Here is a 26,007-nt window from a genome sequence, read left to right as displayed (position 1 = left end):
GTTTATTTTAATGACATGACAGAATTTCCAAGTTTACTATGTGTGTGTGTGTTTTTTAAATTTATTATTATTAAGGCATTTGACTGTGTCACATTGACTTGGAATGAATGTTACTGGAAGATGACCTCATTGAATGCTAATGTGATGATTTTTTGGGTAACTATACATAAACATACTCCATATCAAGGTTTGTAGATATCGTAGTTTCTTTTTGCAAAATGGGAGTTCATATTTTTGAATAAAATTGTTGAGATCGTGGTGGAAACCAGATGCTAAAGTATCTCAATGTGACATATTGAAATTGGTTTGAGTCATATTTATTGTGGTTATTTTGATTCTTTGGCTCCTTCTAGTGGTATGGGAAAAGAATCACTGAATTAAATGTACGATGTACAACTTTCGGTTTATCTCATTGACCACGATGTATTATTTTATTTTATAAAAAAAAAGATCTTTATTTGAGAAAGAATACATCTAGATTACGGGGAGATAAAGGAACATTGGAATGTGGTACAACCAACAGGCATAAATACAATTTCCATTAAGTACTAGTAAAACATAAAATCAAAACAAAACCGGCGAATCTGCTCTGTTTCAATAAACGAAAACTTGATTGAACCTAAATAATAGAGTATATTCAGAAGTTTGACACAGTGAGCAAACTCACGCAAACGACTGTTATAGTTGTGGTTGCGGTTTAGCTAGCGATGATGCCCTGTACATATGAATGAGAGGTTGATTCACAACTTCAGCTTTTTCCGACGTCCGCGACCGTCTGAGGTTCCTTCCGGCTTCCGTTTCTGAGCCTAAATGGGAAGAGGAGAAGTGATTCAGCTTTTTGCCCCCCGCGAAAAACCAGAAAAGTTTGGCACGACCTCGCATTTCAGCAGTGGAATGGAAGCAGAATAAAGGAAGGTAGAATATTCACAGTTTTTTTTGTAAAAAGCTCAGTAGGCACGGATATATGATGGCGCCGCGAGAGTGGTTGCCTTTACAGCAGCTCCAGTATTTTGTTTTTGCTGCTGTGAAATACCACTGTGAGATAAATAAAGGCCTATCTAATCTAATCTAATAAAACAAGCCGGGGAAATTTCCCTTCATTTCAGTTTGTCAAACTCCTAAATGTAGGATTCACCCAACTTCTCTGTGAGCTCATCAGTACGGCGTTGATATTATTTGGTCTATACAGAAGATAAAGAGTATATGAGTGTAGTAATGTTTGTTGAAGTCTTGCCACTCCACTTACCGAGCCTGTCTTTGGCCCCTTCTTCTTCTTCTCTGCCTTCTCCCGCTCCTCCAGCTCCATATTCTCCCTCTCAATGAGCGTGATCAGCGTGTTGCATCGTCTCTGCAGCTCCTGTCGTCGCACACAATCGCAAAGCTCAACGGCGGCGGCGGCAAAGAGGGTGCAGGGGGCGGGCGACGGCGGTAAATGACAACTCACCATGGCGGTTCTGGATTTGAGAAACCAGTCAAAGCGGAATTGCGGCGAGTTGCGAATGCACTGGCGCAGTTCGTCGTACACGCTTTCTTTGTCGAAGCCCAGCTTGTGCAGCATGCAGATGAGGAAGCGGTCTTCCTCCTCCGTGTAGTTCTTTCCTTTGTTGGTGCCGTAGGCGATGCGCAGCTGGTGGAAGGGCGCCTTATAGCGACCGATCTGGTAATGGTAGAGGACGGAGGGTGAAGATAGAGGGGGTGACGAAGGACGGTCAACCGCAAAGGAAATGCATTCAAAACCGATTGGTTGCGATACAACAAGCAATCAATAGCCGAGTTGATTCAATATGCTATTTACCTTGGAATCCAGGGCCTTTTTAATGCTGATTCTCCTCTGGATCCTAGCCTCACCTCGCTCTATCTGAGCCATGATCTTCTCGATGTCTTGCAGCTCGTTGCAGCGCTCCCAGAACACCGCTGAGGAAAACAACGCGCAAAAACGTCACACGCAGGGACAAAAAACAAGAACAATTCGGGAAGTGGAGACGAGACATTACCAGAATATTCCATGACTTCTTCCGGGGTTTTACCCTCCACTTCTCTGGCGATGTTCTCGATATCATCACGTCCCCATTTCTCATTGGCTTTGATGAACTGGTTGAAGTCGCGCTTGTTCCAGATGGTGAAGCCCTGCTCAAGCGTAGGGGGGTTGAGAGTCCTTGAGAATCCGTGTAGTTGATACAAAATAGCGACAAGAAAAAACGGATTATTACAAGTGTACCTGCTGCAGAAGACTCTCCTTCTCCTCCAGCTCCTCCTCCGTCAAGGCTTCCGCCTCGTCAATCTTGGCTTGCTCCTCCTTCTGAACCTGAGCGGAATTGGGCATTTCCGGATTGCGTGGCACCTAAACGGACACACTGGTATTATTCAAAAGTAAAGAAATAAAGAAGTAAATAATCATAATAATAAAATCAATCTAAGTTACCTTGTAGCCAATTGTCTTTCTGTAAAAGAGAATTTCTTTTTCAAGGAGCTCAAAGAGACGTGGGGGGAAGAACTGGAAGTCTTGGACATTTGGCTGCTTCGGTGGACGGGGAGCCTGAATGTAAGCAAGGCAAAAAAAATAAAGAAATAAAAATAAAAAAATAAATAAGGGGTGAAATTGCCGCCAATATTGTCATTGGTTGCCATGACAACAAAAATATTTATTTGGTCTTGTTGTTTTTTAGAAGTGTTTAACGTTTCCATGTGAACCTTCATATGTATGTTTTTCTTAAAATCGGCTACAATACTTTATTAATATTTTGTCATGATCACTTCCGGTTCCGTGTCACGTGTTTCGATGTGCGAGTGAAATGGCTGGAGAAAGGGAACGATAAAGTCTACGTCATTAAAGTTTGTATACTTACGGTTTACAAGGTGCACACAGTACGATATTAATTTGCTTGTCGTGTTGAACATATCGTAGTCATGTCAATTGTTCTTTTAAATGTATTAATCTCGACGGTGTTCCATAATAAACGTTTTTGGACATCAGTACGATGCGTCATCCTTGAGCGGGGTAGAAATATTGAGTATGAATCAAAAATGAAGTGAGAGTTACATGGGCCACTCTGACATGACCTTTGAACTCACATTTTTGAATAAAATCTGAGATGTTTTCAAAGAAATAGCCCCCAAAGTAACACACACATTTGTGTTTTCTGTTGTTTTTTGTTGAAGTAATATTTGAGTGAGTAGTTCCCAACTGTTGTTAGATTTGAAAATAATTCAAAAATTGGTCCTACTTTTGGTGCTTTGGGCTCGCTGACTCGAAGGGCTTCTCTGAAGTAGGCGTCCACTGCATAATTGGCCTTCCTCTCTCTCTTGGGGGGCTCGATCCAGTTGGTGATAACCTGACAGGGCAAGAGAAGATGGTCCGAGATGAATATGTTCAAGATTTGATACCGCAAACGAATAAAAATAATAATTTTGAGGGGCTTCTGTGCACCTTTTTCTTCTCTCTGTAGTCTTCTCCCTCAAATGTATATACGCTGCTGTTCTCCGTGTCCATGGTGAAGTTCCTTAACGAACTCTCGCCCAGGGAGGACAGCTTCTCCTTCATCTCCATCGTCTGTCCGGGTGATCATACGTCATCCAAAACGCACGTGGTCGCGATTCTGCAAGGACCCACCTTCCTCTCGCCCCTCTCCAGGATGGCGTCAATGTCATCGTCTGTAATCTCACTCTCCTTAGAGGCGAAGACGTGCGTGGCGCCGTGCCGGATGATGGAAAGCATCTCGTCTTTGCCGAGCTTGTTGGCGCTCGGATCCACAAGTCGCCCTGTTGTGATGGAGAAGAAGTGATGATGCAATTCAAGACTCATTAATTCCGTTTCAAATTAAAAATCGATACCAATAACATTTCCAGTGTCCTATTGTGGTCCAAAGTTGCTTCAGCCATTAAATGAATTCATCTTCTCTTGTGAGTCCCAATTTAAAAAAGGTCTCTATTTTGTTGGTTCTGCTAATGTGATTGGATAATGTTTGAGTCATTTTGGAAATAATCTTACGACAATTTACATTTATTCACAATAATAACATCTGACTGGTTATGCAGTAACATTTCTTGGAGACCGATGCTAATAAAGACCTCATTTTTAGATTCTTGGATCAGCGGGTACCCTGGTGGACGATGCAAAAAATACTTTCTGGATTTATACATAATAGAAAGAAGCGGAATTTTCCGAAATTAATTTGTTGTTTTTGACTGCATACCTGTCAACCTAGGCTAATAGCTGCCCATATAAATGATTACAATTTCCATATAAAAGTTGTAGTATGCCGTACATCATTTGAAATGATAAAAAAAGTACACGGAAAACATACATTGAGAGGTATGAAATAAATAAATTTGAATACATAAATGACTAAACAAACAAATAAATACATAAATAAATCATGAAATTTTGACACGTAAACACATCTTATTGGAGTATCGCATGTTGATGTTGTAGTATGTTATCACGTTTTAATTGTGTGACTTCAAATCACAGTTAATTTTGCCATCAATTGTTACGTATTTTTGTTCTCATCCTGGGCCTCTAAGTGTCCTTGAGAGTTTTGAATGGCGCTTAGTAATTAAATGTATTATCATAAAGCGCTATGTAAATCAATATGTATTGTATTGTATTATTATTATATACCATAACCGGCCCCCCGCTAATTTAAAAAAAAAAAAAATATAAAAAAAGTGTTGTGCCTTGTTGGATGACGATGGAATCCAGGCGCAGCTTCATCTCAGCTCTTTCCACAATTCGTTCTTCCACTGTGTTCTCCGTGATGAAACGGAAAACGCGCACCTGCTTCAGCTGCCCGATCCTGTGAGCTCGATCCTGCGTTGCGGGAACAAGAGACTGAACGACCTGCACCGCTTCCTGTCGACGTCGAATAAGCTCGGTGGAGGACTCACCATCGCCTGGAGGTCCACTTGAGGGTTCCAATCCGAATCGTAGAGGATGACGACGTCGGCGGTGGCCAGGTTAATACCCAGGCCGCCTGCTCTGGTGCTCAGCATGAAGATGAACTTGCTGCTGTTGGGCTCGTTGTAGGCATTGATGGAGATCTTAAAACAAGAATGATTTGATAAAAGTCATGGCATCTGAAAACTGCAAACAGCACACGCATACCTGCCAAATTCTGAAACCAGAAAAGCCTAGTAAAATGCAGGGGTCTAGGACGAAGTCTTGGTCAAATGATTTTTAACATTATAGCTACTTAAAATGAGGCTAAAACACCATAAAAATGTTGATCAATGTCAAAAATCTACTTGTGAAATTAATTCAGAAATGAATTTGTTGTTTTTGAAAATAGCATACCTGTCAACCTAAGCTAATAGCTGCCCTTATAGATGATTACAATTTCCATATAAAAGTTGTAGTACGCCGTACATTATTTGAAACGATAAAAAATTTATAAAATACACGGAAAACATAAGTTGAGGTATGAAGTAAATAATACCCATCAACTTGACAATCATGAAAATATCATGTTTGCTACTATTTTGAGAAAACAAAACAGAACTATTTTACAATCAACCAAACATTTAGTCATCAATCTTGTTTGAAACGTGCAATGAATCGTAAGACAGTTAGTCACTTCAAATACATAAAAATATGCACATCTAACCTACATTCCTACGGGTTGACAAAAATAGCTATCAACAAACTCAAATTTGAAAGACATTTACATTAATATTATCCACATTCACCTTTTCTTGAGCGAAGTCTAACTCCTGGAAATGCTTGGGAATATTCCTCCCGAAACTACTGTAGTTTTCTTATAGATTTCACACTTGTTTCTTCTTCTCCGTCAATGCCCGTAGCATGCGCAATTCATCTAAAGGAAGCTAACAGCTGGCACTCTTTCGATCGCCAGTTCTGAATTTAGATATGATCCTTAGCGATCTCGTGTTTTGAACGAACATTGGGTATTTACTATTTTGATGATTTTGGACTCATTGATTTTATTGGAAACCGTAATTTTCATTAATAAAACCGTAAACCGGAATGGGAAAATGAAAACCGTACTCAATACGGAAAAAAACGGAGTAGTTGGCAGGTATATGTAAGGCATCGCACCTGTCTCTCTTCGTGCGGCGTCTGACCGTCCAGACGACAGTAGCCGTAGTTCCTCCACATGCAGTAGTCTTCCAAGATGTCCAGCACTCTGGTCATCTGGCTGAAGATGAGCACACGTGAACCTGGGGGAGGATATATAAATATTCTGTCAAACATTTTTCCCCACAGGTGCAACCGTGAAAGCTACGGCCATACCCAAGTAGTCACAGGACACCCCCGACTCACCCTGTTCTTTCATCTTGGGTAGCAGCTTGTCCAGCACCACCATTTTGCCGCTGTTTACCACCAGGTGTAGGTCGGTGGTGTAAGGGGGGCCGGGCTCGGCGCCGTCAAACAAATACGGGTGGTTGCAGCACTTGCGCAGCTGCATGAGCACATTGAGAAGGCGCATTTTGTCCATCTTGCCGGCGGAGTTCAGGATGTCAATGTCCTTCATGAGAATTTTGGTGTACCTTGTGGAAACATGAGCAGTGATCTTTTTAAAAAGCTGTTTTGTGTAAAGAGGGAAGTAAACCCAAAAATTGTCATTAAAATACATTCTATGTATTTTGTACAGACGCCCCCATTTCAAGCTCAGATAACTCCAGTCCCATGTCATTAACTCTTTTTTTTTCTGACGAAAGAAGAGAGTCTAAGGTTTCTTGCGCTGAATTGAATGTTTATGTTGTCCTAAAACGCAATTTTCTGTGGGTCCTGCAATTTCAGTGAAAATGACAAAAAAAACTGGCACTCGAGTGGGCACATTCTTGCACATCATCTGGCAGTGATTGAGTTAATTAGCAGTGCATTCTGTATGTCAGATATGGAGGAGATGAAACATTCTAATGGTTTCCCCAAATTCATAACGGCCAGCAAGAAGAAACAACGTGGCAAAAAATGAGTTTGACACCCCATGCCCAAACGGTACTGACCATTCTCGCTGCATTTTACTGAGCCCAACATACATCTTGATCTCCTTCTTGGGTAGCAGCGTTTTCTCCACATCGGCCTTGATGCGACGTAGCAGGAAAGGACGGAGCACCTACTCGCAAGAATACAATAACAATATTGAGAATATGGTTATTTAAAAAAAGCAAATGCTATTTGGATGAAGGTATTTATATATGTTTTTGGTTTTTTTTACAATTTTGCAACATACCGTGTGAAGACGCTCCACCAGTTTCTGATCGCCTAAGCAATTGTTGGTGTCAAACCAAGAGTCAAAATCCTTAAAGATCCAAATGTGACAATTTAGTTTTTTGTGTGAGTATGTTGAAAAGAACCGAGATTGAATCGCACACCTCTGATGAATTGAAGACGTCCGGGAGCAGGAAGTTGAGCAGGGCCCACAGCTCGTGCAGGTTGTTCTGGAGAGGCGTGCCGGTTAGCAGCAGGCGGTTGGTGGTCTTGAATTCTCGCACAATCTCCGACAACTGTGTGAAAGAGCGCATAAGAATTTTGGGGGGATCCTTTTTGTCACAGAAAGTGGGTAGAATTTGGGAAAATGCACACCTTGGATTTTTCGTTCTTGATCCTGTGGGCTTCATCGATGACTAGATAGCGCCAGTTGAATTTCTTGAACACCGCCTTTTCGATGATGAGCATCTCGTACGAAGTCACACACACGTCCCATTCGCCGGGCAGCAACACGTCGCGGATGAGAGCAGTCTGCAAAACAGATGGAAGAAGTTTGGGAATTTTTCCAGGATTTTACTAGTTGTTGCTGCATACTTGTCAATCGGCCATATTTTGCTGTATTCTGTAGGATTTTTGCACATTTTTAGTTGTGTACGGCATACAAGAAAGCTTGTACGGGAAACGGCAAAAATTGTTCAAAAGAAATGTTTCGCCCTCCGGGTGAACACTGGTAAAAAAAAGTCAAATATAATTTTGAGATATTTTCAATTCACTTTTCAGTATTAAATATTAGCAGTTATGTTAATTATAAAAATATCTACTAGCTCCTCGGAAAAAGTGAAGTCGACCACAGAGAAAAAAAATCTGAGCGAAAAGTCTTGAGAAGAAATAAAAGTTCCGAGAAGACAAGTTCCGTCCAGTCAAGTGGAATTTTATTTTGAAATCTGTTAAATGAAACATTTTACCGTGCTTTTATCCGCTGTAATATCATTATATATCTTTTATATAATATAATATAATATAATATAATATAATATAATATAATATAATATAATATAATATAATATATATAATATAATATAATATTTTTTATTATATATATTTTTTATAAACATTATACATCGTAAGAACACAAATTCAATTTTTTTTTTGCTGTGGACAATTTGTCCACAGCAAAAAAGCCACAATGGTAGACAACCAAGAACATACTTGATTATTGCTAGAAATATGTTGTAAATTGTAAAAAGTATTCACGTTTTCATGTGAAATTATGTTCATAAAATTGCACAATGAAATATTACACACGTCTGTGTTTTTTTTCTCAGTCAGGAAAAATTGAGCCATTAGTGTCTTGCAGGTTGACAGGTATGCTGTTGTCATTTCACAAGCGGGGAGGTGTGGGGGGGGGGGGGGGGGGGGGGGGTTATAGAATTACCAGAATAATTACACAAAACAAAACAACAATGGTAAAATGGGGACGTGACCAACCCTCTCATTTCTGTCTCCAATGAGGCAGACAGCTCGCAGCGAAGGCACCCAGCGCTTGAATTCGCTCATCCAGTTGTACAGGGTTGACTTGGGCACCAGCACCATATGCGGTCCGGGGATGTTCCTGTAGTGCTTCATGTAGCCCAGCAAGGAAATCGTCTGGAGGGTCTTTCCCAAACCCTGGTGGCGTAACAATTCATTTCCATTAAGTCGCGCTTCATTAATGAAATGATACATTTGTGAGTAAACGCTTACCATTTCATCGGCGAGGATGCCATTGATTCCATTTTCGTACAGAGAGATAAGCCAGTTCAGGCCGCGGACTTGATAGTCTCTCATTTTTCCTGTTTTGACATCTGCACAGGAAAGCAAATTCCACATAGAAACGCATATGCAACTTACTTCCTCCGTAGATCAATAGGTGAGCACTTACACGATGGCGAGTCGTCGAAGCGGGTGCAGACGTTTGTGGTCTTGGTGCTCTCGCTCAAAAGCTCCTCGTCTTCTTCTTGCTCTGTGCGGCGATGACGATTGCTGAGCGAAAACGTGTGAGGGCATTATTTAATATGGCTAAAATTACAATTCAGGACCAATTTCCACAACATTCTGCAGTGGAAAAAAATATTTTGAAATGGAATGTGATCAAACCAGATCATTTTATTAGATACTCACTCTCCAGCAGACAATAAGTTCTGCTTCTCGTCTTTCTTGATGCGAGGACGCCCAGGCTTCATCTTTAAGGGGGACGTGGGAGTCTTCTGTGCGGCGGGTTGAATGAAGTGAGCAAACAGCTCTGTTTGCTTCAACAGGTAATCGAATCTGTTGGTACGGTCCGTTTTCTACACGGATGAAAAGAAGACCGGGTGATTCCGCAAGTAACATCAGACAGGTTTGAGCATTGAATGGAAACAAAGTGTACTCACCACTTTTTCTTCATAACCTGGAGCAGATTCTTTGGTTTTGGTGGAGGAGGATGAGGACGCATCTTGTCCATCAGGACCTGCATCTGAGGACGACTCTTTGCCCGCATCGGAGTCAGACTTTTCCTATGTAAAAACAAAATACCATAGCACACGTGTTTTGGAATTTCGAAACCAGATAGACCAAAGGGCATGTTGTACGCACGCGTCTGTGTTTTTTTCAGTAACATGGTTATATTAATCAGTGTGTTCATTAATATTGTGTATATAATTCATACTTGCAGTTCTTGAGTGTTTCACGATAGGTTGCAAAGTGCAAAATAAGAGAAAACAACAACAAAGCACACTGAAGTATTTGAGAATCATCCACTTGTGCGGTTATGCTAATTTAAAAGTAATACATCAAAGGCACTGCAGCACTGGTATCACATCAATTTTGTCTTTGTAGCGAGCTACGGTTAACTGGCCGAAAGTGCAAATATGAGGATGAATTGTGTTTTAAATTAGATAAAATGCAAAAAAAACAACGACGATTTATTTTGTCGAGCCGGTCGCAACGTCCAGTGTTTCGGGAACAACAATAGCTTCGGCGGCGAGGCGCTAGCAAGTTGAGCTACCGCTAGTTAGCCAGGAGCTAACTGCCGCTAACGGTTAATCAATTGCCAAGTCGGTCGTGGAAATCGTTCAATTGAATGGGGAATGATCCCGATCATGTGTATCGATACAATGGATGACAACACCACGCTGAAAAGGGAAACGATATCTCAGTTCCAAACAATCTTACCTCGGCTCCCCCGGCTTCTTCAATTTCGTTTTGCTCTTCCCGCTCCGGTTCCACACAGCTTAATATTTCCGACATGTTTTACGGCTATTCCCTCTTCAGCTAGTGGTAATAGCCTCTGCTAGTGGCTCCCGTGTAAAATTGATCCTCTGTGGATTTTTTTTGTGGGTGGACAACTCACCGTTGTCCGGTATAGTTGGACTCTATAGAATGAAAGAGGCACACCGATCGGCGGTAGCGGGATGTTGTTGCACCTCCCGAACACCCGCGTTCTCAAACGAGAGTTTGTCGTGAAAATCGCGAGCGTTGGCCGGACGGTCCTATAGAGTCTATAAAACCGCCCGGCCAACTCTCGATTGTCTGTTTTTTAATTTGTATTTATTTATTTTTAGAGTGAATTTTTGATCGAAAAAAATGACAATCTTGTTTTACACATGACACTCTTGTTTTACACATTTAAATACATCTTACAAGTGAAAACTTCAATGTAGCATAAACAGTACCACAAACAGAACGCGATAATGGGAAAAATCGTAAACAGTGTCAAGAAAATAAAACGTACTGATATCCTAGAACGTAAATTGAAGTTAAATTACTATCAAAAGTAATTTATAAAAGTTTGAGTTGCTCACGGAACACGTGATGATGACCTTTCCACACCAAAGAAGAGTGAATGCATCACGGAATCTCAAACAAAAAGTGTATTGTTTTTCTTTGACTATTTGGAAAAATATATCAAAATTTACGGCAGCTTCTTTTTGACGTTGCCAGTACTGTATGTTAAAATGCGATATTCAACAAAGACTCAGTGACTAGAGTGCGCAGGTCTGGGGTTCTATTCTGGCCTTGGTCGTCCTGTGTGGTTTTTACATTTTCCCCCTGTGCAGTGGAAGGCTTCTCTCGGTATTCGGGTATTCACCCATATCCCAGAAATATGCTGATTTGGTTGTGAGAATGATCTAAAATGTCCCAGGTGTGATTGTGAGCACGCTTTCATAACTTTGCTGCGGTGAAATGTAAATTTCTCAACTGAGAGACTAAGAAAAGGCCAATCCGATCCGCCATTCCAATCCCATCCGTGGTTCTTCTTCTGTACTTAATGTGAATTACCTAAGCATTGGTGGTTCAGTGGTAGAATTCTCGCCTGCCACGCGGGAGGCCCGGGTTCGATTCCCGGCCAATGCAAACTATGCTTTTATACTGTTTTCTATACTTTGCTAAACGCACAGTTATTTATATGAAACATTGTCGTCCCTTTGTACAGTTCAATCTTCTGACATTTTTTTGTACATGCAGTACATGCCCCCCACCTTTTTTAATTTGTTGCTGCTGTGGATTGCATATTTCCCCATTGTGGGACTATTAAAGGCTTTCTGATTTCAGATTTCATAATTGACCAGTTTTGGGCATACTCTGCCCAATGCCCGCGTCCCTCATGTAGACAGAATGTCATAATGGAAGGACATAATATTAAAATAACAGGCAAGGCCAAGACCACCAAAATTGAAGCTCCCTTTGCGGGTCCTTCGTTCTTGTCAGGCGTTCGAGAAATGACGTAGTGTTTGTTTATCAGCTGATTCCGGTCGAACGATTTGACCAACAATTCAACACAAGTCACCTGTGATACAAGATTTAACACCAAAAGGGAGTGAATTGTCTTCAAGCCGGACACTATTGACATGCTCCATTTGGGTATGGATGTATTTATGCATATCGCGTGGCCCCCTATCTTCCCTTTCAGCGCGTATTAGCATTTATGCTAAATCTGTTACCTAGAAACATCACACAGCTAACGTCAAACCCTTCAAGTTGCTTTGTTCGATACGACGCTCGTGAGGAAAAACATGTAATTTCATTTATATTTAAAATACCTGTGTATCCGGTGGGGATTCATTGTGAGATCTAATTCGACTTTTTTAGCGGTGGGTTTGCCATTATGAGCATTACGGCTACCGGCAAGGCGCTCATGGTGTATGGGCTACCGTAGTGAAGAAAAAAGTTGACAACAAGTGGGACAAATGCGCTGTCGAGAACTATTATTTTTTAGAGGTATGACTCGTTTCCGTAATAATGTTGCGTTTGTTTGTTTTCGGTTGTCTTCCCAAATTGAAGCGGTAGCGCCAGTAACATCCCACGAGAATACAACACAGGAGAATACAAACAGTGCAAAGGTTCTCAGAACCGCTTTACTTACACCTATTACTACCTCCAAAAATGTCTCACCAATATAATAACCAACATTCAAAAACGTAGTCGTCCCAAATGTTGATTGAAAAAAATACGTGGTATTCTGACTGAAACCAACTAACATTTTGACACGTGTCTTTTGCTTGTTTTTTTACCTCTCTGCAAATGGTATTACACTGTCATAACATTGCAACCTTTTCACTTTCATTTCCATGGTTACTCATTCAAAGTTTGTTTCTGTTGTATATTCACAACCAGCTAATTTATTGTTGTTATGCTGCAATTGTCCGATGCCACACGACCACTTGTCTCTGACAGGCTTTCATTATGGACAAAATTTTGGAGGGCCTGATAAACTCTACTCACACACTTCCGGTGAAGAAGGCCATTGTGAAAAAGGTGGTGGAGGCGGCCGAAAAGGAGGTGGCAGCAGAGGAGTGCCAGGCCTTGTTTGCCGTCACCACTCGTCTCGTTTTGCTGGGCGAGGATGCCTTCCAGAAGCAGGTGGGTGGTGGCGCGAAGTTAGTACTTAACAATTCTTTTTTAGGTATGTAAAATATATGTTTTGCATTCCCTAAAATTAAAAACATACAACAACATGCTACTTTGATGCTACTATGTCAAACAAGGCTTCATTTAGTCAATGTAGCCATATCCATTTCAAATCGGGAGGAAAAATTATTCGTCGCCATCTTGTGGTATCAATGCGTAACATTTTTGGCTTGGTGTCATTTTCTAACTGGTTTTCAGAATTTGCAGCACAGCTCAATCCTTATCCGAATCAGAAGCATCTTTATTGGTCAAGTATGTAGTACACACAAGGAATTTGTCTCCGGTATAACATGCTGCACTAGTATCAGAAAAAAATAGCAAAGAGGCACGATACAGTTATGTTTGGGTTACTGTTTAGAGAGTTAATAATGGCTTGGTGGAATAAGCTGCTTAAATGTCTGCTGGATTTGGTGCCTGAGGGGAGTAGCTGGAAAAGGTGGTGGGCAGGGTGCATAGGGTCCAGTCGGATTTTCCACGCCCTTGTTTCGATTCTTGCAGTGTGCAAGTCCTCAAGAGTGGGTAGGGTGGTGCCAGTGATTTTTGCGCCGTCCGAACTCTCTGTTGAAGTCGAATTGGATTTTGTCCATTTTTGTGGCGGCCCCAAACCAAACCGTGATGGAAGAACACAGGATTGACTCAATGACATCTCTCCTGACAAGTATTGAAACACTGATTGTGTCCTCTTTCTCTCTCCACAGGTGGGCTTCCAGGTCCTGGATGCATACGCTCGCTACCACCGGTCGGAGTTTGAGGCCTTCTTCAACAAGGACTTTGTATTGAGCCTGCTGCAGCAGGGCTACGAGCAGCTGGATCACCAAGACCCAGCCGTGGTGGACTACATCCACGGCGGCCTGCGGCTGCTCATCAGCTGCCCCGCCGTGCTGGAACTGTTTGCCGTGGTCCAGGTAGAGGTGCTCAGGATTGTGTGCGAGCGGCCCGGGCCTGCCGTGTGCGTCCGTGTCGCCGCCCTGCTGTCCGACTTTGTCCAGTGCGTGCCCAGGGACAAGGGCGGCGTCCTGTTCTGCCAGCAGTTGGTGAGGACCATCGGCTATTTCCACTGCTTGGCCAACCAGGAGCAAGAGCTCGGCGAGTACGTGACTCAGGTCACCAAGGTTAGCACGTTGCTGCAGAACATCTGGAAGGCCGAGCCGGGCACGCTGCTTCCTTCCCTCCAGGAAGTCTTTGCCATCATCTCTTCTACTGGTGAGACCTTTTTTTGTTCATTCACAACAATTCAAAGATAAAATGTCATGTATGATTTATCATTTTTTAATATTGCAATTTCTTAACAAATGTATTCCATTGGAATGAAATTTGTTTGGAAAGAAATTGCTTGAAATTTTGTGAGTTTTGAATTCACTTTTGTAACTTTTCCGACTGACATTAATTCTTTGGAATAGTTCATTCATTTTCCCATTTAGCATTAAACATTAAGATCACAACTTCATTCATTCATTCATTCATTCATTCATTCATATTTTTGCATTTTGAAAATTGTTAATGCAGTGCTTTTCCTTTGCAACATTCAAAAACAAATCTGGTTACATTCAGACGTTTCCATCATTTTTTATTTCGTCCCCTTAATAAAATAAAATAAAATAATGGACCTAATATTTTTTTGTCTTGCAACTGTATAACTATTCTTGTCACGGTATATTTTTCTACTGAAAGAATGTGACTATATAATTTGAAGATTACAAATTCTTTCTTATACATGTATGAATTCATGTGAAATATTATTATAAAGACAAAATGGTGATCTGTGTAAAATTTACAGACTTTATTTTTGTAAAAATAAAAGCTTTCACGTGTTCACATGAAAACTTAAAAACCCGACGCGACATTCTCACTCCTTAATTGTAACCTGACCTCCTTTTTTCTCATGACCATATAACTTACCTTATCTGTGTCTTATATTATTATTAAAATTATATATTATTATTGAAATACCATTCCAATGTATTATCCACTATTAAAATATATTCTCCATCTCCAGACCCGTCCTTTGAGCCGTCCATCGCCCTGGCCAGTCTGGTTCAGTACATCCCGGTCCAGATGATCACAGTACTTATTAAGAGTCTCACCACGGACCAAAATGTAAAAGACGGCAACATGACCAAGGCGCTTTGCAGGTGTGTGGAAGTAATAACAACACGACATGGTGCTTTTGGATGGAAGCCAAGCTCACACGACCTGTGTTCCCCTTCAGGATGATCGACTGGCTCTCTTGGCCTCTGGCGCAGCATGTGGACACCTGGGTCATTGCTCTGCTCAAAGGACTGGCGGCCGTTCAGAAGTTCACCATCCTGATTGATGTCACTCTGTTGAAAATTGAACTGGTTAGTCAATAACTGCACCCATGTTATGTTTTTTAAAGCCACCACCTCCCCCTCCACCCTCCAGACGGCAACTCCCTGGTGGGTTGTTGTCATCCGAGCCGTTGGGCCTGAAGGAGCCGGAAGATGACGGGGCCTGAAGAGCCAGAGTCTGAGCGTTCAGTTCTTGTTCCTGTAGGAGGGGTGGGGGGAGGACAGAAAAATGTTAATGGCGGTTACAAGTTTCTCAACAACTCTCTCTAGTGGGCGTTTGATGAAGGGATGGTTCAGTGGCTTGTGAAATTCCTGAATTTATTTGGGAATTGAAAAGCGTGACATCGTCCTCCATTCCAGAATTTATTTGGGGTTTGGTTTTTCTTACTGAGGGTGTCGATAAAGCGCTGGTAATGTAAAGTTTCTTAATCTAATGTTTATGTAATATTCTGTGGGTCCTGCAATTTTAGTGAAAATGACAAAAACCCTGGCACTGGAGTGGACACATTTTTGCACATCATCTGTTAGTGAATGAGTTAACGTCTTTTCTGCTAAGTCACGTCAGTCGTACCGCCCTCATTGACATTATTTGGAATGTAAAAGTTACTCAAATCCAAACAAATTAATATAAAGTGTGTGTTCCCATGAAACATAACGTAAGATTTCTACACACCCTCCATTTAACATCCTTTTGCCATGTTTGCCGTTCCCTCATTTATTCCGCACTTGTTTTCCCCCACCCGCAGGTGTTTAATCGCTTGTGGTACCCCATTGTGCGACAGGGGGCGCTATCCGTCCTCTCCCACATGCTCCTCAGTTTCCAGCACTCTCCCGAGGCCTTCCATTTGGTAAAAAATGCCCCCCCCCCCCCCCTAAAAAATATATATTGTCATTCCCGCTGTGTCCAATCACTGCGTCCTCCTTATCTTTTGCAGGTTATCCTGCACACGGTGCATCTGGTGCAGTCTTTGCAGTCCGACGGTCTCCCCACCAATAAAGCCTTCTTGCTGCAATTCACCGAGCTGATACACTGCATGATGTATCAATATTCTGGATTCCCAGATCTATATGACCATATTTTGGAAGCCGTAAAGGTAACTGAGTTGTTTAAAGATGAATTCAGCTCAATGCTAGTCACAATCATTGATTCCACATTTATTATTATTATTATTATTATTATTATTATTATTATTATTATTATTTATTATTATTATTATCATCAAGCAATTAATTAACTAGTTGATGAACTCATTCACTGCCAGACGATGTGCAAAAATGTGTCCACTCCAGTGCCATGGTTTTTGTCATTTTCATTCAAATTGCAGGACCCACAGAATATTGAGTTTTAGGACTACATAAACATTAAATTCAGTGTAAGAAACCTGAGATTCTCTTCTTTCATCAGAAAAAAAGAGTTAATTCCCAAGTTATGAGTATCTGAGCTTGAAATGGGGGCGGCTGACCAAAATACGATACATACATATTGATTCATATCGCTTTGACAACATCTGAAGCTGTAACAAAGCGCTAACATGGACAAGAGGCAAATATATATATATATATATATATAAAACACTCCTGGAGGTTTGACCAGTGCTTTATCGGCATCCCTCGCAAGAAAAAAACAAAACCTGAACAAATTCGGGAATGGCGCTCCACGTCATGCTTTTCAATTCCCAAATTAATTCGAGAACGACAGTGAATGAGCTAATTAATTAGATAATTAATTTGCTTGTTTATTTATTAATGTGTTTATTTATTTATGTTGTGCTTTGTGCTTTTTTTCCCCCAAAAAAGTTATTATATATTCCTGTTATGCTAAGGTTAAATTGACTTGAGACGACTCACAGTGCGAGTTGACTCAAGTCCACGTAATAAACATTCCGTTCAGTTTTTGGATTAAATTGATATTTTATCCCTCCAGGATCTGCCGAAACCGAGCGAGGAGAAGATCAAGCTTGTGCTTAATCAAAGTGCCTGGACGTCCCAGTCCAACTGTTTCGCCTCCGGTCCGCTGAGGCAAGCCGGCAAATCTGAAACGGGCAAGACTGGCTTGGTCAACCTCGGGAACACCTGTTACATGAACAGCATCCTGCAGACGCTTTTTATGGCTACAGAGTAAATAAACTTAAGATATTATAATAAACCGTACAGTCACGTGTCACACTCATGTTTAAATTTTGATTTTGTGATGAAGTAGTTCTGTCTAATTTAAATGCGGATTTCAACTTTTGTGACCTGGACATTCAGTGCAGTATTGGCAGACTTTGCCAATTCGTTTACTGTAATTATCAATCAAAAACGGCAATCCAGGAAGTCATTTGAATACAAACAAGAGGAGTGACAAATCCTTCAAAAAGTATTTTAAAAGGTATTCAAATCAGTAATCTCAAATGAAGGGCCTTAATTAGCCTTAAAATTCCTCAGATCACACTTGTAAAAGTCTTTAAAAATATTGGTCTTAAGCTGTTGGAACCTGAAAACATTAAATAAAAATTAAAATGCCATATTTCTTTTAACTCATTCACTGCCAGACGATGTCCACTCCAGTGTCAGGGTTTTAGTTATTGTCACTTGAATTCCAGGACCCACAGGATATTGAGTTTTAGGACTACATAAACATTCAATTCAGCGTAAGAAACTTGATACTCTTTTTCATCAGAAAAAAAGATTTTATCCCGAAATTATATGGGTCTGGAGTTATATGAGCTTGGAATGAGTGTGGCTGTCCAAAATTCAAGGCAATACATACATATTGGTTTATATAACGCTTTAACAACAGCTGAAGCTGGAACAAAGCGCTTACAAGGAAAAAATGGGAAATACCGCCGCCTTGTGGAAAAGATAAAACATTGCGAGAGGTCTGACCAGTTCTTTATTCACATTGAGTGAACGCTGGCGCGAATGGCTGCCGCTGCTCACCCGCACAAAAAAATCCAGTGACTGTAAAGTGTCCTTGAGAGTTTTGAAAGGCGCTTAGAAATTAAATGTATCATCATCATCATCATCATCAAAAAAAAAACGGGAATGGCAGTGAATGCGTTAAATCTTATCTTCAATCAACAACTCAACTTGTCTTTCTTTAGTTTCAGACGGCATGTGTTGTCGTTGCGCCTGAACGGTTCCAGTACGCTGATGAAGAAGCTGCAGATCCTCTTTGCGTTTCTCGCGCACACTCAGGTTTGCGTGCGGAACACTGGAATGTCAATGGCGGGTTGACGTTGTGGTGAAATGTCTTTGGTTTCCCCCTCAGAGGGCGGCCTACGCTCCGAAGAACTTTTTGGAGGTGTCCCGCCCACCGTGGTTCAATGCGGGGTCACAGCAGGACTGCTCGGAATATCTTCGCTTTCTCCTCGATAGGTACAATCGATAAATAGTTGCGAATTAATGAAAGGCAAATGCCGGCAAACGCCATTTTGAGGAAACGGCGCCAAATGAAGATTACCGTAGTTAAATTCAAGTTAAGCATTGAATTTGGATTTTCAGTGGACTTGTTCAGTGGACCTGTTCCTATGTTTTTGTGACATATCAGTCGGCTCATAAAAATTGTTCCTGAATGCTCAAAATGTGCTTTTGCTTTCAAAAATTCATCTGAAATGCTTTTAACTCATTCACTGCCATTCCCGAATATATTCGGGAACTGAAAAGCATGATGTGGAGCGACATTCCTGAATTTGTTCAGGATTTGTTTTTTTCTTGAGGCGGGTGCCGATAAAGCACTAGTCAGACCTCTGGCAATGGTTTTCCCTTCCATGAGGGGGCAGTATTTGCCATTTGTTCATGTTAGCGCTTTGTTACAGCTTCAGCTGTTGTTAAAGCGCGACATAAATCAATATGCATTGTATTGTATTTTATTGTATTGTATTTTGTACAGTCGCCCCCACTTGAAGCGCAGATAACTCCAGACCCATATGACTTAGGAATTAACTTTTTTTATGATGAAAGAAGAGAGTCTAAGGTTTGTCATGATGCATTGAATGTTGATGTCCTAAAACTCAATATTCTGTGGGTCCTGCAATTTGAGTGAAAATGACAAAAACCCTGGCACTTTAGTGGACACATTTTTGCACATCGTCTGGCAGTGAATCAGTTAATATGCCACAGAATCCTTTCCAGTTCAGATTCAGGGTTTTCCCCTTGATGACTTTCTATCCAACGTTGTTTCTCACAGACTTCTCAAAAATAGTCTTTTCTTTTTTTATACCAAGGTTACACGAAGAGGAGAAAATTATTCAGGTGTTGGAATCGGCTAAACCAAGCGTTCCCACCGACGCAGACGACTCAAACGGGGAAAACGCAAGCACTCCAGCATCCCTCGAAGAAGGCGAAGCTTCCTCCCCGAAAGTGGACGACGACGACAGAAGGACCCTCATCGAGAGGACTTTTGGTGGAAAGCTCGTGACGGGCATCCGATGCACGCACTGCGACTGCGTCTCCGAGAAGGAGGAAGCCTTCACTGACCTTTCGTTGGCCTTCTGCCCGTCGCGGGATCCCTCCAAGCCTGACGAGTATAAAGCAAGTTGGCCTCTTTAACACAAATTGGCAAGTTAGCCTGTTTCACCCAGAGATCAAATTAATTTAGGAATAGCTACTTTTACGCAGAGATGCAATCCAGGAAGATGCAATTGGTGTTATTTGAAATGTGTAATTTATTACGGCTGTTTCAGATCGAGATGTGGAATTGACAATTTGGTAATTTTTGCCACGAATTGTCAGTTTTGCATTTTTCATACAGCGAACCAGCCAAATGACTATAAATGGGTAAATCAGTATTATACCCCAAATTAACAATAAACACTAAGCCGTTTTCCTCACAGATTTTCAACTAAATTACCTTCAAATAGCAACCACAGGACTGAAAATGAGTCGATTCGACTCTTTCACACAAAGACCTGGTTAAAATAAAATCAATTAATATCTTTCGTAGAGATTAATAATTTACCGTGTTTCATTCAAAAACATTGGTGTACACTTCGATAAATTAGCCTCTTTCCGACACCAACCCAAGCAACTGTACAGCAAATTTTACGCACAGAACCAATTGGTTGCCAATTACCATACCATTTCACACAGATTAGTCTCAATGACAACAAAATGGCAATTTTGCCTTTGTCATACAGACACCCATTTAACTTATTCACTGCCATTCCCAAATTTTTTCGGGTTTTTTTTTTTTTTTCTTGTGGGGGGGCGGTGCGGTTCAAGCTCCGATCAGACCTCTGGCAATGTTTTTCCCTTCCACGATGGGGCAGCATTTGCCTTTTGTACAGCCGCCCCCATTTCAAGCTCAGATAACTCCAGATCCATGTAACTTGGGAATTAACACATTTGTTCTTGATGAAAGAAGAGAGTCCAAGTTTTCTTACGCTGAATTGAATGTCTATGTAGTCCTGAAACTCAATATTCTATGGGTCCTGCAATTTCAGTGAAAATGACGAAAACCTGGCACTGGAGTGGACACATATTTGCACTGTGTCTGGCAGTGAATGAGTTAAATGACAGAACATTGTTCATTTCCCCTCTTTTTCACAAGGACCTATTCAGATAACCGCAAGTTTGCCTTTTTCACATGAGCATTGACCCAAATATTTTGTCATTTCGCCAATTTAAGACGTTTCATCCAGCGACTCAGCTAAATGACAACCAATTAGAAATAATCCTCTTGATCCAATTGAATCCGCTAAAGTCCGAACCAAAATGTGAGTACCGCACATTACTACTCAATCCTCTGTCAGAGATGTTCGATCGGACACTGTGGACAAAGGCTCGGACCCAGAAAGATTGTCTGTACTGCTAGTAGGAGACGCAGCCATTCATGACAGACGTCTGAATTCTGCAGCCCTCTGCCAAGCTATTTACTGAGAGCATATGTAAATTTAAGTGACAAAGGAGTATCCCATGTCCTAAATTCTGTCCAAGGCCAGATCTCCTAGATGAAGATGACAGTTTAACTTGCTGTGTCTGTTCACCTGATTGACTCCAGGTTGTCTGTGCTTCAATTGTGTATTCGAGTCACACATGTTTACTAAGCATATAACAGCATGAAACTTCTAAATATAACTTCTTATTCTCTATCATTCTCGTTTACCACACATAACCAATGTTGTCTCTTGTCTCCCCAAGTCTGACGAGTCCAAAGTTTGCCAGGGTTCCGTCAACGGTGGCAGCGAGACTCTGACGCCCAACGACCAACCCGCCCACACCAACGCCGTACCAGAGAGCAACGAGCCTCCTCTCTCCGTACCCGATCTGGTGGACTACTTCCTGGCTCCAGAGATCCTGGACCAGGACAACGCCTACTTCTGCGGCAAATGCTGCAGCCTAAGAAGAGCCGAGCGGACCCTCAAGGTGATGTCGGCCCCGGAGTACCTCATCCTCACACTACTGCGTTTCGCGTACGACGCCAAGTGCCACGTACGCCGCAAAATCCTAGATAACGTCACCATCCCACCTCACCTGCGCCTTCCCGTGCATCGCCCTCCGATGCCCTCGCCGCCTCCGTCACCTACTTCTTCGTCCCCCCCGGTGGAATCCCCCGAGAGCAGCGAGAACCTGGCCAAGAAACTCAAACCCTCCCATCGAGATGAGGAAGTACAGTCGGTACGTTACGTCCTCAGCTCCGTCGTCATGCATTCGGGCGTATCGTCTGAGAGTGGGCACTACTACTCCTACGGTTGCGACAGCGTAGGGCAAGGGGACGCCACCTGTCCTACGGAAGACTTGAATCAAGGGAAACAAGTCCGGGAGGGTCCGAGTGGCGCCGTGCCCCCCAACGACTGGCTGCTGTTCAATGACAGCAGGGTGACTTTTGCCTCTTTTCAGTCGGTTCAAAACATCACCAGCCGCTTCCCCAAGGACACCGCTTATGTGCTCATGTACAGGAAACAGGAAGCGGCGGGGCAGGACGCTATTAAGGGGACGGCGTCCGGCGGAACGAGACTAAGCGGCGAACCGCCGCTGCAGAAAGAACTGCTGGATGCCATTATCAAAGACAATAAGCTGTTTCTACAGGTGAAAGTCTTTGAAATCACTTCATACGGAAATTCAAACGTTCTGTCACTGAGAGATCAAATCGGGTTATTACAAATGAGCCATTATTTTGGGTGGCGGGGGTTCGAGTATTACAATGTTACATCTGGCGCCGCTTCAGTGCGTTTTTTAATGAGTATACAGACGCTCCCCTACTTACGAACATTCGAGTTACGAACAACTGTACATACGAACATTTTTTAAGTAACATGTATTCTCTCCAGTTGTACATGGGCATATATTTTATTAAATGTTTATTTTTCAGTACAAACCAATACAGGTTATTTATACAAGCCTTAAACATACTTATATAAGCCTTCAACATACATTTCATACAAAATATAGCACTGAAGCAACTTACAAACAAATTCACCTTCCGAATGACCGTTCGGATGATATCTCGTTTCATAAATTGGGGAGCATCTGTATACAACAAACGTCCTCGAGATATCATTAACTCATTCATTGCCAAACGATGTGCAAAAAATGTGCCCACTCCAGTGCCAGGCTTTTTGTCATTTTCACTCAAATTGCAGGATTCACAGAATATTGAGTTATAAGACTACATAAATATTCAATGCAGCGCAAGAAACATAAGACTTTGTTCTTTCATCAGAAAAAAAGTTAATTCCTAAGTTATATGGATCTGGGGTTATCTGAGCTTGTAGTGGGGCAGCGGTACAAAATACAATACATATTGATTTATATAGCGCTTTAACAACAGCTGAAGCTGTAACAAAGCGCGAACATGGACAAAAGGCAAATGCTGCCCCCTCGTAGAAGGGAAAAACATTGCCAGAGGTCTGACCAGTGCTTTATCAGTAGCCAAGCAAGAAAAAAACAAAACCTGAACAAATTCAGGAATGGCGTTCCACGTCATGCTTTTCAATAAATTTGGGAATGGTAGTGAATGAGTTAAAATCCCGAAGAATCCATGCAGCAATTCCACTGAACCGTACCTTCATCAAACGTCCACTAGAGAGAGTTGTTGAGAAACCTGTAACTGCTATTAACATTTTTCTGTCCTCCACCCGCCGCTCCAACAGGAACAAGAACTGAACGCTCGGACTCAGGCTCTTCAAGCCCCGTCGTCTTCCTGCTCCTTCAGGCCCAACGGCTCAGATGACAACAACCCACCAGGGAGTTGCGGGCCGTCTGGAGGGGGAGGGGGAGGGGGAGGTGGTGGCTTTAACACAATAAGTAGACTGGTCTTTTAAAGCGGAAAAAAAGACATACATTAAAAAGAAACCCAGAGAAAACTGACACAGGCACAGAGAGAAAACTCCACATAGGAAGGCCGGAGCTGGAATTTAATTGTTGTCAGGCTAACCACTGGACTACCAGGCCATTCACTAAAATACGTGTGTTTTTAAAACAACCAAATCATGTTACCTTAAAGGACAACTGACACCTCCGGACAAGTTGTGTCCATAATTTGTAAAATTACCTCAAATGACTTCCACCGAGCACATTTTACAAAGATTCCACCACATATAGCCATATTTTACGTTTTAAGACTCGCGCTGAATATTCAGGAAGTCTTGTTTTTAAGTTGATGACGATCCTCCAAGTGACGTCACGGAACGCCCGTGACCGAGAAAGTGACACACAATGCATTTTGGGTACTTTTTTCATCTGAAAACACCGTGTTGATCGCAAAACTACATAAATAACGCAATGGTGAATCGTTGTGTGTCGCAGCCAGTTGCTGTAGCACGCATAAAGAAGGTGTAAGTTGACACAAATTCCCAGCGGACAATCAGCCCATTTCCAACAGAGCTTTGTGCGCCATCTTGTGCATTTTCTGTGCGCGACATTGGACGGCTCGAATTGGTACGGAAGGACTTCTTTAATCGATTGCAAATATTTATGCTTTCCTCTTCAGAACTATTTGAATCATATTCATAACTGGATGAGTAACAAGAAATCATCTTCTCTGAATCTGAACATTTTGAAGCCATTGTTTTGATTCTGGAGCAAGGCAGTGTGTGACCAATAGGGACCTCACGAACAAGGGGGTGGGACTATCTGAATCTGCCCAGTTCTGAGCCCACTTTGTGGCGGTTTTGGGACACTTTAAGTCATTATTATTGGTGTTTTACATTTGACTAAAAATATCAGCCTGCGTGTTTTGGGTATTTCGATGCTATACAATGATTTTGTGATGTCAGTTAGGAAACAGAAAAATGGTGTCGGTTGTCCTTTAAGACTAGCCCGTTAGCTAACATGAAAATAAGTTCCGATTGGTGCTAAATGTTATCACTTATTTTCACAGTTTTACAACCCCTTAAGCTCAATATTTAAACACTGTTTACACGATGCCAAACATTTAGAAAGATGATGTAATGATACAAGCATATATTCTTTATCCTCAATGTAAAATGACAAATCTTACAGAAACCTACAGAGTTGTGTTAGAAGACTCGAACTATTCTCTGTGTCAGCATGATTGCATAAGATTTGCCAAGTTAGCCACACCACAATGAGCCGCACACTTGATTTGGATGTCAGCATTAAAAGACAACTGACGTCTCCGGACAAGTTGTGTCCATAAATTGTAAAATGACTTCAAATGACTTCTACTGAGCGTATTTTACAAAGATTCCACCGCATATAGCTGTATTTTACGTTTTAAGACTCGCGCTGAATATTCCGGAAGTCTTGTTTTTGAGTTGGTGATGAGTCCTCACCCTGCATCACTGAAGGAACGCCCCTGACCGAAAAAAGGACACATTGTAGCAGTCCTTCCATCACTTCAATGCATTTTGCTGCACTTGTTTGGTCTGAAAACGTCGTGTTGCACCAAAAAGAGGTAGAAGAGGGCGACAAAGCTCCATGTAAGGAATTTATCAGCCTGTGGAAACGGGCTGATTAATTCCTCACACGGAGCTTGGTCACCATTTTCTGCCTCTTTTTTGGTGATACATTTTCCCCCAATGTTGCCTCAAAATGGCACGGAATAAATTCTTTAATCGATTGCAAACGTATGCTTTCCTCTTCAGAACTATTTGAATCATATTCATAACTGGATGTGTAACAAGAAAGCATCTTCCCCGAATCTAAAGCCATTGTTTTGATTCTCGAGCAATGCAAGACGTCTTCGCGTGACGTCACGAACTGGGGGCGGGACTTTCTGAAAATGCCCAATTCGCAGCTCAATTTTTGGCAGATTTTGGACACTTTAAGTCATTTTTATTGGTGTTTTGCATTTCACTAAAAATATCATACTGCGTGTTTTGGATGCTATAAAACGTTTTTCTGATGTCAGTTAGGAAAAAAAAGTGATGTCGGTTGTCCTTTAAGTCATGATGCAAAAATTGTTTCATTCTTTCCATTCAATTAAAATATTATTACTCTGTTTTTATCAAATAGAATATTACAGAGTGTTAGTTGTTCTTATTACAAATAAACATTTCTTGTGTGTGTGCGGGAGGGGGTAGATTATTGGGATTTCCATTCCATTTCAATTAGAACAAACGATTTGAGATGAGCATGGCCGTGGAACGGATGAAAGTCTTATCTGAAGGCATTGATGTATTATTCTGAGAGGGTTGCCTAACCCTGGCAAGA

At 41.6% G+C, this 26,007-nt stretch overlaps 2 protein-coding genes and 1 non-coding gene across 3 annotated transcripts; 2 read left to right on the top strand and 1 right to left on the bottom strand.

Annotated features, from left to right (window-relative positions):
- Positions 1-417: 417 nt before the first annotated feature.
- On the bottom strand, positions 418-10,621 carry smarca5 (SNF2 related chromatin remodeling ATPase 5). Its single transcript, XM_089005690.1, has 24 exons — positions 10,364-10,621; positions 9,583-9,705; positions 9,332-9,498; positions 9,093-9,193; positions 8,915-9,015; positions 8,660-8,839; positions 7,547-7,702; positions 7,336-7,467; positions 7,194-7,262; positions 6,967-7,076; positions 6,281-6,507; positions 6,056-6,177; positions 4,888-5,040; positions 4,678-4,810; positions 3,611-3,759; positions 3,428-3,550; positions 3,225-3,332; positions 2,423-2,536; positions 2,219-2,341; positions 1,995-2,127; positions 1,796-1,914; positions 1,445-1,657; positions 1,247-1,357; positions 418-806 (listed from the first exon to the last, which is right to left on the bottom strand). The coding sequence occupies exons 1-24, from the start codon at positions 10,436-10,438 to the stop codon at positions 741-743; spliced, it is 3,108 nt and encodes a 1,035-aa protein (XP_088861816.1). The 5' UTR covers positions 10,439-10,621; the 3' UTR covers positions 418-740.
- An 853-nt stretch (positions 10,622-11,474) lies between these two features.
- On the top strand, positions 11,475-11,545 carry trnag-gcc (transfer RNA glycine (anticodon GCC)). The gene has a single exon. It is a non-coding gene; the product is annotated as a tRNA-Gly (tRNA).
- Positions 11,546-11,916: 371 nt separating this feature from the next.
- Positions 11,917-25,314, top strand: usp38 (ubiquitin specific peptidase 38). The gene is made up of 13 exons (XM_089006702.1): positions 11,917-12,052; positions 12,866-13,051; positions 13,798-14,302; positions 15,096-15,231; positions 15,309-15,438; positions 16,155-16,256; positions 16,344-16,502; positions 17,333-17,526; positions 18,495-18,588; positions 18,662-18,768; positions 19,617-19,923; positions 21,532-22,419; positions 23,484-25,314. Exons 2-13 carry the CDS (start codon positions 12,875-12,877, stop codon positions 23,652-23,654), a joined length of 2,970 nt encoding a protein of 989 aa, XP_088862828.1. The 5' UTR covers positions 11,917-12,052; positions 12,866-12,874; the 3' UTR covers positions 23,655-25,314.
- The last annotated feature ends 693 nt before the right edge of the window (positions 25,315-26,007 follow it).

Source organism: Hippocampus bargibanti, linkage group LG10, assembly GCF_051943395.1.
Source record: "Hippocampus bargibanti isolate YZ-2025 linkage group LG10, ASM5194339v1, whole genome shotgun sequence".
Taxonomy (NCBI): domain Eukaryota; kingdom Metazoa; phylum Chordata; class Actinopteri; order Syngnathiformes; family Syngnathidae; genus Hippocampus; species Hippocampus bargibanti.
Note: the sequence above shows the minus strand (reverse complement) of the source record. Positions and strands in the feature narration are given on the sequence as shown.

Bases quoted from the DNA above. Each gene is read 5' to 3' on its own strand.
- smarca5 (XM_089005690.1), bottom strand. From the start codon at position 10,438: ATGTCGGAAATATTAAGCTGTGTGGAACCGGAGCGGGAAGAGCAAAAC. The intron at 4,811-4,887 runs GTGAGTCCTCCA...CCCGCAACGCAG, and splicing joins AAGTGGACCTCCAGGCGATG to GATCGAGCTCACAGGATCGG. The intron at 2,128-2,218 runs GTACACTTGTAA...ACGCTTGAGCAG, and splicing joins AGGAGAGTCTTCTGCAGCAG to GGCTTCACCATCTGGAACAA.
- usp38 (XM_089006702.1), top strand. From the start codon at position 12,875: ATGGACAAAATTTTGGAGGGCCTGATAAACTCTACTCACACACTTCCG. The intron at 14,303-15,095 runs GTGAGACCTTTT...CTCCATCTCCAG, and splicing joins TGCCATCATCTCTTCTACTG to ACCCGTCCTTTGAGCCGTCC. The intron at 15,439-16,154 runs GTTAGTCAATAA...CCCCACCCGCAG, and splicing joins CTCTGTTGAAAATTGAACTG to GTGTTTAATCGCTTGTGGTA.